The following is a 13344-nucleotide window of genomic DNA, read 5'->3' as shown; positions in this document are numbered from 1 at the left end:
TATATATATATATATATATATATATATATAGGAAAACTACTATGTACTCCTGGGTGTATGTACTCTCACCTCTCATATACCACTTTTACACGTATGTTATATTTCTTTATCATTTTAAATATACTTCATTAGTAATTATAAGATACTACAATACAAATCCCACGAAAATTTTTATGAAATTCCATGATTTTTATCATAATTTGCGTATATACTTCTTTTATGTATAAAAAAGAGTATATAGCAAAAATGAAAGGCTAACATTGAATTTTTTTTCATACAACTCATATTGGAGTATCTTAGAATTAGTATTAGAGTATACTAAAAATGATAAAAAAGTATAAAGTGTTTGTTGAGATGGTATATTGCATGTGGGAGTACATACTCCTAAGAGTATAGAATATGTGTCCTATATATATATATATATATATATATATATATATATATATATATATATATATAGGTTTTAAATAATTATATGCGTAAGTTATCGTCGCCCGTTCAACGAAAGAGAACAAGAGCGATGTTCACCCCGTCATTCCAACATTTTACAGATTTATTGCTTTTTCAACCTCCGATAATAATCTAGATATATGATTATTCAAAATGAACTCTTATCTTTACAATTTTTTGATTTGAGAAATATATAAATAAAAAAGCTCTACGATCCCTCTCATAGCCATGCTTTCGGCCCACAGCCCACCAACGCTTGTTCACTGCGGACCGGTCACTCTTCTTCCTCAGCAAGGCGGCACCGGCACGGCACCACCGGCACGACTCCCCGCCGATCCCCCGCTCCCTGGTCCCCGCAGCCATGGCCTCCGAACTCCCGCTCCCGACGCCTCTCCTCCTGATCCTGCTCTTGATCCTTCTCCTTCCGCCACCGTGCTCCTCGTGGCAAGCGAAGGCCGACGACGACGCGTCGGTGTCGAGGTCGGCCTTCCCCATGGACGGGGACGTGGCGTGGGTGGTGCAGGTCAGCGACCTCCACATCAGCGCCTACCGTCCGGAGCGCGCCGCTAACCTCGCGCGCCTCCTCGGCAAAGCCCTGCGCGCCATCCGGCCCCACCTCCTCCTCGTCACTGGCGACATCATCGGTGAGCCCTCTGGCCTCTGCTCTCATTTTCTGGATCTGAATTTTGCACTGTCAAGTGCGGAACATTCCGTAACTTGTACTCTCATTAGAGCGTTGTCCCGTGACCGCACTGGAGTAGTGGAGTTGTTCTCTTAAGCCCTCATCTTTTCGTTTTTATAAATACTACTCAGCGTTGTCCCGTGACCGTACTGGAGTAGCGGATATTACTAAGGAGACACATGACAATGCTAACTCACAGTTCTAGGATCATGTTTTTATAAATAGAGCGATCATTTGTATGGCCATATGCCCTTTTCAACAAATAGATGGGAGCTCGACTAGCTATGGCATGATCATAGCATTAACTTTCCTACTAAGTTGTGATATGATCACAATGTGTTCTCTCCCTAACGGAATAAACTTTCCCTAGCAATACTGCTCCTGAATGTATATGCATCTAATCATCAAAATAAATGTCTAAAAAGACCAAGTAGTACAGTTACTCTGGGTCATTCCTTGATACTTTAGTGACAGTTCAATTAGTTTCTGCTGCAGGAAAATGATTTCGAACAGTAAAAATTTACCAAAAGTATTTAAAACAAACTGAATTGGGATAATATCCAGATACCTATTGTACACAATATAAATTTTGCACAACTCGAGTTATTAATGGTATGGCTTTTAAGAGAGCCTAAGCAGCACCGATACGGATATGTATATCGGTATCAGACCGATATGGATATGGAGATATGCCATTTTCCCAGGAAAATGATTACGGGCGGCGTGCTGGCGACTGGCAGGAGGCGTGCGAGCGGCTCTACGAGAAGGAGGCGTGCGGGAGTGCGGACGGCAGCTGGCGTGCGGGACTATGGGCGACTAGATCATGTGGGCACAAATGGGTTGGGCAGTATCCGCGTAGTATCAGAGAATATCCAATTGTGTATCCGGAATTTACATATTTATTTTTTTGGATACTTGCCGGATACGTATCCACCGTATATCCGTATCGGATACGGTCCCTTCTTGAAGTATCAGAGTTTCAGAGATGAGTCTAAGGGTCTGTTTGTTTGCTACTTTTGCTGTTGTCTTTTCTGAAAAGTTGCTTTTGGATTTTAGCTGTTGGTTTTTATAATAAATTTTTAACTTTTCAGTACACAACTTCTCAGAAAAGCTACTCTCAGCTAGCTTCTCAGCTTCTAGTTTACTTTTCCTAGAAATATGCTTCTGACTTCTCCAAAAATCACTTTTCAGCAACTCCGTTTGTTCGGACTTTTGACTTCTAGCACCAGAGAAGCCAGAAACAGAAGCAGCAAACAAACAAGGCCTAAGTTCAACTTGTTTACTAGTGCTTCCAACAATCCATGTCAACTAACTATAAGGGTGTCCACGTCATGTTTTTGTCTACGTGGAGGAGAGAATGAATGAATGTGTCCATGTCATATTTTGCTAACTATAGAGTATATATGATATGGACAATTCTTATAGGAAGTAGTTGACTATATTGTTGGAGATGTGCTAAAGCATACTTTTCGGATTCAGTGCATAAACCATTAATAGCCCAACAGGATATCCATTAACAGAATAGAAGAAAGTCACCTTGTTACAATATAAGGATTCGAAGCAGGACACTACCTTGTATATCGAAACAGAACTCTGATTTGATGACAAAACGAATATTGGAAAGTTAAAATGATATAATAATGTTGCCATTGAAAGGCCTTTCTGGTTACCTTCTTTTTTTTTGTGTCCAGTCGTAAGAGAACTTTTTATCATGACAAGTACATAGCTACATGCAAGTATGGTAGATAGAAAGCCCTGGTTAGGAAAAAGGTAATGGGATAAGCACACATATGATTAATATGATTGATCGATATTGCTGTTATTGTAGTTTTACAAATCTTTCATGATTATATTCTAACTTGACTTTTTCATCGTTTTGTCAATAAGACGCAAAGAATCAGGGAAGAACTACCTCAAGACAGGATGAATACGAATGGATTACCTACAAGAAAACTATTGATGCAATTGTTGGAAGAGGTGGCATTGATAAGAGCAGGATATTTGATATTAGAGGCAATCATGATACATATGGAGTGCCCTATAGAGGAGGAAAATTGGACTTCTTCTCAACTTACAGTGTGAACTCACAGCTTGAGCGATTAAGCATCATCAGTAGTATATTGCTTCAGGTACGACTTGCCCCTTTGTCAGCTCTCACTGTAAGGCATCATTTACTTTATTCAAGGTGGTTGTATTGCTAAGCACCATTGTGTACTCATATCCTATGGGTAGCCCAATTTTAGTTAACCTTCTGTGATTTATTATCCTCGCTTGTTTCAAGGTGTAAACTGTAAAATATTTACTGGCACAGCATAAATATTAAGCATTATTGATTAGTAATCTGACACTACAATAGAGCCTTACAAATTACTATGCATAGAATGACGAAGCACCTTTGTCTAGAATGATAAGGCACCTTTGTCTTGAGGACAGGGCACTAGTGTCCCATTTTTAATATCACTCTTTTGTGTACTAATGGTCCAATGCCAGTTATGAAATATTATTTTTGGACTAGTTGGCGTAATGTATTCTCATGATTACACATCTATGTTAATTGCCCATACAGTTCTGAAACTGAATTGTCCTAAAAGGAACTGTAGGGAGACAGTAGAAGCTACCTCTTCCTGGGCATTGATGATACAATGAGTGTTGGCATACGGTTTCCTGCAAATCTATTTGGTCATCCAACCGATAAGAGGATTGAAGCAGTAAATTCAGAACTCCAATACCGGACCAATCATTCTAATGCTCCAATTACAAAAGTTGTTTTTGGACATTTCCCCATGTCATTCACTACATCATCTGAAAACGGACAGCGCTACGAAAGTGTGTTTGCAAGGCAGTCAATTTCAGCGTACCTATGCGGCCATCTGCATGCAAAAGTTAGTAAGCAGCTTTGGAGGTATCATGAAATGAGAATAACAACAGAAGATCACAAGTCAAGCTTTTGGGAATGGGAACTTGGAGACTGGAAGGACTCTAGATTGATGAGGATTTTAGCAATAGATAGAGGTGCAGTCTCCTTCATAGACCACACATTAAAACAGGCACTCCAAACTTCCATCTTGGTCACATATCCGACAGATTCAAGAAGCATGAATATGTTGGAATCAAAGAAGTGGTCAATGAGAAATGATATAAATGTTCTTATTTTTTCTCATCAAATTATCCGTAATGTGAGTGCAAGAGTCTTCGACTCTCATAATGAGTTTAAGATAGTTGAGGAGATACCTTTGCAGCCTGTTGCCAGCTCTTCTGCTCGCAGACCCTTGTTCCATGCCAAATGGAATGCTGAAACCTACAGAAGTCCATCCCCTACTCGCTACTGGTTGCAGGTATTTGTGCTTGATTCTCGTGGTGTAAAGACTTCAAGTGAGCAGAAACCATTTTCAGTCGAGGGTAAGATGGCAATTCCCCCACGCCCATGGCTCAACTACCTGGTCTTTGAAGTCCAATGGGAACACATGTATCAAGTTCTTCTGAGGAGTAATTTGGCCTTCACCATTGTATTGTTGTTCACCCCCAAACTGTTGTATTATTTTGTTAGGAGAAGTTCATCGTACCAAAGATGGGCTGTGTCAGTTCTATCATCCCCTATCCAGCAGAGAAAGGCTTACTTTTGGTTGGTCTGGTTCTTAATGGAGGGTGCAAGGAGTAAACCTTTCTGGTTTTCTCTTGTCATATATGTGCTCTGGCTCATCGAAATGCCATGGTTTTGGGGTCGCGCGACATCTGAAAATGGAGAAATTGCTCGAATGTATTTATCTGGATGGAGTATGCCATTTTTTGACAGGGGCTTGACGGGTGACAAACTGAGCAACCCAGATGTGCTAGTCATCACACTACCTTTCCTATATCTGGTGGTTGTCCCTGTAATAGTTCTTATATATGGCTTGTTTGCAGAAAAGGCTATTGCTTATTTGCGACATAGCAGAAGAACAGAATATGCTGCTGATGCAGCAAATATGTCTGCCGAATCGGCAAGCTTGCTACCAGGTGCTCCAAGGGCTTTACTAACGAAATTCTCTAACAAGATGGTGTCCTTGATGATCCAGTTTTGTGGTGGCTGGACAAGGAGGGCTCTTCTACTTGCATGTTTGATCACTACAGCGATACATTTAAAGGTGTGTCTCTCTCTTCCAACTTTTCTACTGGTACAATTTTTCATGTATTAGTGTTGGTGATAATGTAGATGCGTTTCTTGCAGCTTTGTTCAATGCTAATGTCCGCTTATGGAGCAGCACCAGTGGCATTGTCTCCCCCATTAACTTGGATGCCACTGTTATTATTAGGTGCTGCTGCCTATTGTACAATGCTCCCTGCAGATTAACGCCTAGAGAGTACTTGATGTTGTTGTATATTAGAGCGTGGTACGTGTTACCCTTTAACCATTACTGTATGAGTGCTAACTTACCAGAAAGAGAAACTAGAAACTACTGTTAGACTCTATAGTTACGGTTCAGTTCAATTAGGATGTCACACATCGCAAACTATTTGCAGAAAGTGAAAGTAGAAAGTAGAAACTTATTCCAATAAAGCACTTGATTCATTTTAGTTAGAATGTCACAACTCACATAATTAGGATCATCTTAGTACCAAACTAAGGATGTCCCTTGCTATTGCTTGTTTTTCATGTTTTCCTTAATACTCTGTGAGCGTTCAATCAACAAAGAAAGATCGTGCGTGCAAAGTAAAACATCTGGATGGGTGGGCCAAGAAAGGGTGTGGCAGATTGTTAGCGTGTCTGATCCTGGTGGCAGCAATAGAGGAGAGACTATGAGGGAATCACACGACGTAGGAAGTAGTAGAGAGACACACCTAACTCTCATCTCAGCATGGAAGTAAATTATACAGCTGTTGTGGTAGACAATTTGGAACGAAAGAAATGCGAGGATCTTCAGGAAGCAAGGGCATAGTGAAGACATCATGGTGCAAATCGTCAAAGATCAGCTCGCTCTTTCTTGGCTAAACCTGTAATTAGTCTCCTTTTCTAGTACAGTGCTCTCGCTTTGTATATGACTTCTACGCACATTCCTATCTATCAACAAGGAACGGCAGCCTGGTGCCTCTCGTCAAATATAAAAAAAGAATTCGTGCTATTTCCCTGTAGTGTTACTCAGATGACAAGAGAATGAACTAAAAAAACACTTGAAGCCCTAAATGTACTCTACTTGATTGGACCTCGTTTAAGGCAAGCCCGGTCAATTTAGAGTGGTAGATACATTTATTTTCAGCACAATAATGAACATCACTACATTAGTGCATGCATTAATTGGAGATACTGCATCATAGCTTTATAGTCAGATGAGGTAGATCTGCCATACACAGAAATTTTTCATCACTAGCCACTAGGAAACCACGATGCACCTCTAGTTTTTGTCATGGTCATTCTAGCATACTCTCCCCATATTGACTAGAGCTGACATCCAATGTTCATGCAGAGCTGACACGAACGGCTAGTCTCCCCAAATCAAGGACCAGATGTTGTATCCTCACTCACTGAACCATGGGTAGGCCACACCTGTTGCTCCTTATCCTTTGAACCTGACATGGTAGTCTTCACCTCATCACCTGTAGTTCCTTGGCCTTTCCATAGAGGTATATATACAGGCCGCTGAAAACCAGCGAACTGACTAACTAGCTGTCACAAAACAGCAACATGTATCTGTTATGGCACAAAAAGAATATATGATTACATACATCAGAACAGCTAGACGATCAAACTATCATCTTTAATAGTAAATACTGTAAGCCAAATTCACAAACTGGATTGCAACATCCGTAAACCATAGTAAGGTCGAGATTAAGCAATCAGAGTATAATGTTTTTTAAGCTACATTGTTTACTATCTCTGGTTTGAAATAGATGTCATACCAAAATGCACACTATCAACATTTAAATCTTTTTGACCGTTAATAAATGTTAAACATCTAAATTTGCCACATGAAAATTGGATTAGTAGATTCGCCACAAAAAAAAAATCCAATGTCACTTATTTTGAAGCCATACTAAAATCAACACTATCAACATTTTAAAAGTATTACAATTAACAAATGTAAAATCATTTAAAATTGTCACATGAATATTGTATTAGTAGGTTTGCTTACACATAACTAGAAAACCAAAAAAAAAAAAAAAATCCGACCTGCGTGTTCTTTCTAGAGAGGTCCTTGACTTTGCTGTTTCCACCATCTATCATCTCCGTAGAACCTATGAGGCACCCTCAACTATCGTAATTGGTGCAGGCCTGCACGGCTATGCTTGATGAGTTTCAAGCACTTCGTACCAATCGTGCTCGGGACATTTTTTAGTGAGACGAATCGCGCTCAGGAGTCAGGACTTGGTGCCTTGCCCTCCCAATGGCAAGCAAAAGCTGGATTGCTTTCTCACTCACTAGAAGGCTCTATGGGTCCTTTGAAGCTCCTTCCGCGTGAATGAGAAAAGATATTCATTGTGTGCATTTCCTCCGCGTTTTCAATCACAAATCCCACGTACCGCCTGTGACAATGCAATCTAGGCGCACTTGCAAGCACATTTACAGTCATTAATCATCCATTAAGATTTTATCTTTTTCAGTTTTTAGTTGGAGCGGCTTATACCAACTATTCTGTTTCCACCTTTACTGTATAGCTTGGAACCAGTTTTGCTTCTCCGACTATACTAATATAATGACAGCACTTTGCTGGATCTTTCAAAAGAAAAGTATTGGACAATGGTTTTGAAACATCAAAATTTTAATATTCAAAGTGCACTAATGAATTTAGAGAATTTTCTATCTGGTTTCGTATGCTGTGTATTCAATCAAATTGTAGGTATTGTAGTTTCAAAAAAAAAAAATCACAATTCTGCTAACCTTCCAGTAAGAAAGTTGCTAACTCTACTAGAGTCTAAGAAAGCTATGAAACAGTGCAACTTCAAGGATCTGGTATGTAATTGTTTACTTACCTCCCAACAGTGAGACTCTTCTAGTAACAGTGTTCCTAGATGTTATGGTCGGATTGACATATAGAAGGAGAAAGGCGCAAAGGGAAGCTAATTAAAGTGGCAGTTGAATTGCTATAGTTAGGATCATATAAATTAAGAAAGTCCAATTAGATTTAGTTGGTTATGAATAAGAGATAGAGTCTTATACAGTTTAGTTGAGATATGTTAGCAAATTTGAGTTGTAATTGGAGTCGGTTATGGTCTTATGGACTCCTGGCCGCATAGGACTATGTACTGGTTGGCTATATATATTAAGAGCAGTAGCATGTATTAGGAGGCAAGCAATACAACAATCTAGTTCTCATCCCTTGCTCTTTCTATTATCTTCTCCACCAAGCAGACGCCCTAGGCATCACCCTTGTCCTCATCACGAGTAGGAAACTGGCAAAAGAAAGGCTGGTGGCTTTCCACACATATCCGATCAGGTCATTGCCGTAAGACCGTGACAACTTGGTATCAAATCCATGGCATCCGGTGACGATCAGGAGCAATTTAAAGTCCTGCTCGCTGTTCAAGAACATATGATGTGCAAGGAATATCAAGAGGGGTTCAAGTCCATCCAGCAGCACCTCGGTGCACTCGGCGACATTCAGAACTCATTGGCGGCTATTATGCGCGCGATGAGCGGCATCACGACTCATCTGGCCACAGTAGAGAAGGATAAAGGCATTGATCCAGCTCACATCACGGGTGACGTTACCTCAATTATTGATCAATCTCAACACACCAACAACAGCCTCCTTCACAACCGACGTACGCTCTGCTTGGTGGTTCCAACATCCTGCAACCCCAAGGCAATACCCATGCACCAACCCCCTTCGTCCAACCACATCTAGCCAATAGGCTCGGGACCTATCAGACCGATGACTGGCCAGATACATGTGACAATAGCAACACCGGTGTTGTGCCTCGCTTATTTAAGCTGTAGTTTCTGTGCTATGATGGCAAGGATGATCCACTACCTTGGCTTACTCGATGTGAGCAATTTTTCCACGGACAGAAGACTGAGGAGCAATACAAGGTATGGCTTGCATCATATCACATGGATGGCAATGCGCACCATTGGTACTTCCACCTTGAACGCAGTCGCAGAGAGATATCCTGGAACGAGTTCAAGATCTTATGCAACACGCGTCGGGCCTCTAATTCGCAGCAATCCATTAGGAGAACTTCGCCATCTTTGACAAACTGGTACTATGGAAGATTACCAAAGCCGCTTCCTGGTGCTTCTCAGCTGTGCAAATCCCTTAACAGAACGATAAGAGCGTCAATTGTTCACATCCGACCTAGCAGAGGAGCTGCGGGTCGATGTAGAGTTGCAGGATCCAGGCGATCTCGAGGAGGCCATGAGTTTAGCCCGCGTGTACGAGAAGAAGGCCACTCGCTTGCTGCGGTATGGTGGTTCATGATCATTGTCAGGGCAGCGCACATCGTCGCTGCACGTCAGACCTTACAGTGTTGCTGCGCTAACGAACGTCGGACATTCTAACGCTGTTACTATAGCACCGATCGACACCACGGTGCCACACCAAATTCGCCGCTTCACGCCAACTGAGATGGCAGAGCACCGCCGACAGGGACTTTGCTTTAATTGTGATGAGAGATTTTTCCGTGGCCAACGATGTGCTCATCTCTTCTTCATCAAGTATGACGATTCAGCGTCGGATACTTAAGACTGGGGTGCACCAGAGGATGGTTCAATTGAACCGCACATCTCTTTGTACGTGGTGGTAGGCGTTCAACAAGCAAATACCGTGCAACAAAAGGTCCTCATTGGTGGCGCACCAATGCTAGCATTGGTTGATTCTGGTTCATCACAAAATTTTATTCTGGACGACCTCATGCGCCAACTCAACATTCTATGCCAGCCTGGCAGGATTGGCCAATGGCGATCACCTTACTGCATCCGGCCTTTGCAAGGATACTCCGGGCGAGGTTTCGAGTTGGGGTCTCGGTTAAGTCTAAATTGAATTTACCTGAACCCTCCGAGTTAATTCGAACTATCCAGGTTATGGTCGAGTTGAGCTCTAAAATGTTTTTCCCGGTCGATTCAACTCGCGTGCTAAATCTATGCAACATCAACATGTATATGCCCTATCCAAAGGGTTCTAGAATTAAATTGCACTCTAAACCCTAATGATTTCTAAAGACAATTCAATGGAGTTTCTCCAGGTTTACCCAGACTATCCGGGTCAATTCGGATTATCCGAGTTGTCCAGAGAGGCTACTTCAAGAGGAAATCTTGACCGATTTGATTTGCGAGCCTCTCTAAACCAAAAAGATGGACATGTTTGAGATGGTTCATAGAGTTTAGAACTCAGTTACTAACCTAGCAACACGATTACTAACTCAAATCTCATCCAAATCCTTATTTTAGCTCCAAAGCGTAGGAACTCAATAACTCTGCTCCAACTCGAAATTGACCAACCAAATCACACATTCATGCTGGGGGGAACCTAAGGGACTTACCCACGGTGCTTGTCGAGGTGGGTGACTGTCGGGAGATGGAGAAAAAACTCGGGAAGAGGAAGAACGCCGATGCTCCTCGTTCTTCAACCAAGAACACCAAAATGAGTCAAAACAAGCTTGAATCTTCTGGGAAAACGAAAATAAATTGGATGGATGAGAAGCTCATGAGCTAGTGATCGTGTGAGTATCACATACGTACCTCGATTTGACTTCTAGAGTGTGGATTCGAGGGAGAAAGAGAGAGGGAGATTGAGAGAGGGGGAGCTCCTACTCCTTGGCCGGTTGGAGCACGGGTAAGGGAGAGAGTGAGCTGAGGGGGAGAGAGAGAGCAGGTGGGCTGTTGTCCCTTGAGAGATGGGGTGGTTGGCCCACCTAGTGGGGCTTACATGTTAGAGAACAGTCTATTTTAGCTACGAATTCTATTCATTTCTCTCCAGAATTTCCTTCTCTCATTCGATTGACTTGAAATGAAGTGCTCTAGTGTGCCTAAATAAATTGTCCCGAAATTAATCATGACACTAATAATGCATGGTTAGATTTAATTATGCTATTACGAATTTGAGACGTGACAGATACCATTGCAAAAGTGTCTATATTGAAAAATACAATCTGCTGTGAGGATAATATATAGGCCTCATAGTCGATGATATTTTCTATTTTTTATTATTTTTATGATGATGCACAACAAATTGCCCCAAACAAACATGTGAAAGCAATGAAATTTCACACGATAGCAAAGGACAATTCCTTACAATCTTTGCAGAAAAAAAAAACTAACACTAAATACATTCTGAAAAGACTTACTGCGTAGAGACAATGGTGAGTAGGTGCATGTTCCATCCTATTTGCCAGGCAAGTGTGTCCCTTCTCATAATTATTCCTATGGCAAAAGTTTGCAGACCTCCTAAAAACAAGTCAGCACCAGGGACCAGTGTTTGCACGGTATACTTCTAGAACTTTCACCTAAAATGTCACATTTATGAAATATTACTAGCCAAAAATACACATTTCAAACCAAAGAAGAATAAGAATAAGCACTAATATTACGATATGCTTGTTATGGAAAAAATAGAAGACGAACCTTTGTCCAGAAAACACCCAGCTACAATTAAACATACCTGTATGGGGTACCAAAATGCATAGCTTATGCAATCACCCAACAAAAGCAAGGTGCCGCTCATATGCTGTCCATCAACAGCTCCATTAGAATCCTTACGGCTCCCTCTTATAATTGCATGCCAGAGATGCAAATCTTTTCCTTTGTCCAGGCTGATCAGTAGAGCCCCACCAAAGAAACCAATGCTCCAGTCAGCTTTGAACTGCCCTCCATGGATTTGAGGTGCAGGTTCTCCATGCTGCAAAAGGATGCATACGTACGGATGAAAATATCGGAGGTTCACTCACTTCAGCATGTATGTATTTTAAAAGGTTGACGATGCTACCATTTTCTTCTAGGTGTTTAAGGAGATATAATTTCCCAAGAAGAAAGACTTTTATAAGGTCTAGGAGAAAAATGCGCTTGTGGAGCTTGCAAGTTGTAAGGAAGTGGTATATGGTGACTACAAAGATATCATTGACTGAAAATTTTGGCAAATTTATTAAATGCAAAGCCATTTTAAACTTGAGATATCAAATAGAAATAACATATATGTGAAGTCCCCAATGACTAAAAGAAAAATACTTAGTAATATGATTTTGATTATAAGATTGTGGAATTTCATAGTACAACGTGGATTATGGATGGTGAAAATCAATTTTTAGATTGTGACCGTTTATTTTTGTTTTTACTTTTGTTTTTAGAACTAGAATACATAATCAGAATAAAAACAAACAAGGTCTTCTATCTATGTGGGAGCTGCACTACAATTTAAGATGGTGTTAGTGGAGCTGGTTTTTGTGTCCTCGTAAAGGTGGCTTCGAGGACCTTCTGGTGTAAATGGGATTGCATACACATAATTGTATTCACAAGATGTATGCTTTTGATATATATGGCTTGTGATATGAATTAGATAAAATACAATTATATTACGATAAGTAGATCAACATGCAGTTTTTAGAACTTTTAGCATCGCGCGGACAGTTCAGAACTTTTCGTTTATTGAGATCTGTAGCATCGCGCGGACATCCTGCTAGTCAAAGGAGAAATTAGAGTGCTTCCTGTTTACAAGAAGAGACGGGCTCCGGCGGCGCCGCAAGTTCTCGCGCGTTTTGCCGGTGTCTTGCTCGAACCAGGCGTGTGGCAGGATGAACGGGGATAACCGGAAGCATAAAAAATAGTGGACCCAGGCCGGTGCCGGTGCTGTAATGGCGCGGGACCAATTACCGGTGGCAATTCGGCCAAATTCATCTTTTTAATTTTCAATTGTGGACCGGTTACCGGCTGCTTACCACTGAACAAGGAAAGCAAATCAATTAGATTGTCGACACAATATTACAAATGCTTAAGTATTACTAGTAGTTCATAACAAAGTTGAATACTTATATGGATTTATATTTAAGATAACCGTAACCATCAGATGACAATTTGGTGGAGACGAAGAGAAATAGGAGGATCAAGGGGAAGGGGGGGGGGGGGGGGAGTGTGAGGATTACAGGAGAAGCACGCAAAAGAATATAGAAGAGGAGCGAGCCAGGTTGCCTCCCTGTTTTGCTGTTGCCGCTCGGCTTTTATAGTGAATCTATGTTCATTTGCTTTGGCCCACGACCCAGCCCACCACACGTCTGCACGGCCCACGGAACCTCATTTTCTTCAATAAATA

General features: G+C 41.3%; 1 protein-coding gene across 2 annotated transcripts; it reads left to right on the top strand.

Annotated features, from left to right (window-relative positions):
- The first annotated feature begins 671 nt into the window (after nt 1-671).
- On the top strand, nt 672-7818 carry LOC133912096 (putative metallophosphoesterase At3g03305). Of its 2 annotated transcripts, XM_062354672.1 has the most exons (5): nt 672-1094; nt 3020-3261; nt 3733-5256; nt 5340-5502; nt 6574-7818. In XM_062354672.1, exons 1-4 carry the CDS (start codon nt 812-814, stop codon nt 5460-5462), a joined length of 2172 nt encoding a protein of 723 aa, XP_062210656.1. In that variant the 5' UTR covers nt 672-811; the 3' UTR covers nt 5463-5502; nt 6574-7818. The 2 variants fall into 2 exon arrangements, with proteins under 2 accessions (XP_062210656.1, XP_062210655.1); XM_062354671.1 differs by lacking the exon at nt 6574-7818 and having other exon boundaries at nt 5340-5686.
- The last annotated feature ends 5526 nt before the right edge of the window (nt 7819-13344 follow it).

This window comes from Phragmites australis, chromosome 3 (assembly GCF_958298935.1).
Source record: "Phragmites australis chromosome 3, lpPhrAust1.1, whole genome shotgun sequence".
Lineage (NCBI taxonomy): Eukaryota > Viridiplantae > Streptophyta > Magnoliopsida > Poales > Poaceae > Phragmites > Phragmites australis.
The sequence above is the reverse complement of the archived record's forward strand: the minus strand, read 5'-3'. Positions and strand labels throughout refer to the sequence as shown.

Bases quoted from the DNA above. Each gene is read 5' to 3' on its own strand.
- LOC133912096 (XM_062354672.1), top strand. From the start codon at position 812: ATGGCCTCCGAACTCCCGCTCCCGACGCCTCTCCTCCTGATCCTGCTC. The intron at 1,095-3,019 runs GTGAGCCCTCTG...TTTGTCAATAAG, and splicing joins CGTCACTGGCGACATCATCG to ACGCAAAGAATCAGGGAAGA. The intron at 5,257-5,339 runs GTGTGTCTCTCT...CGTTTCTTGCAG, and splicing joins CTACAGCGATACATTTAAAG to CTTTGTTCAATGCTAATGTC.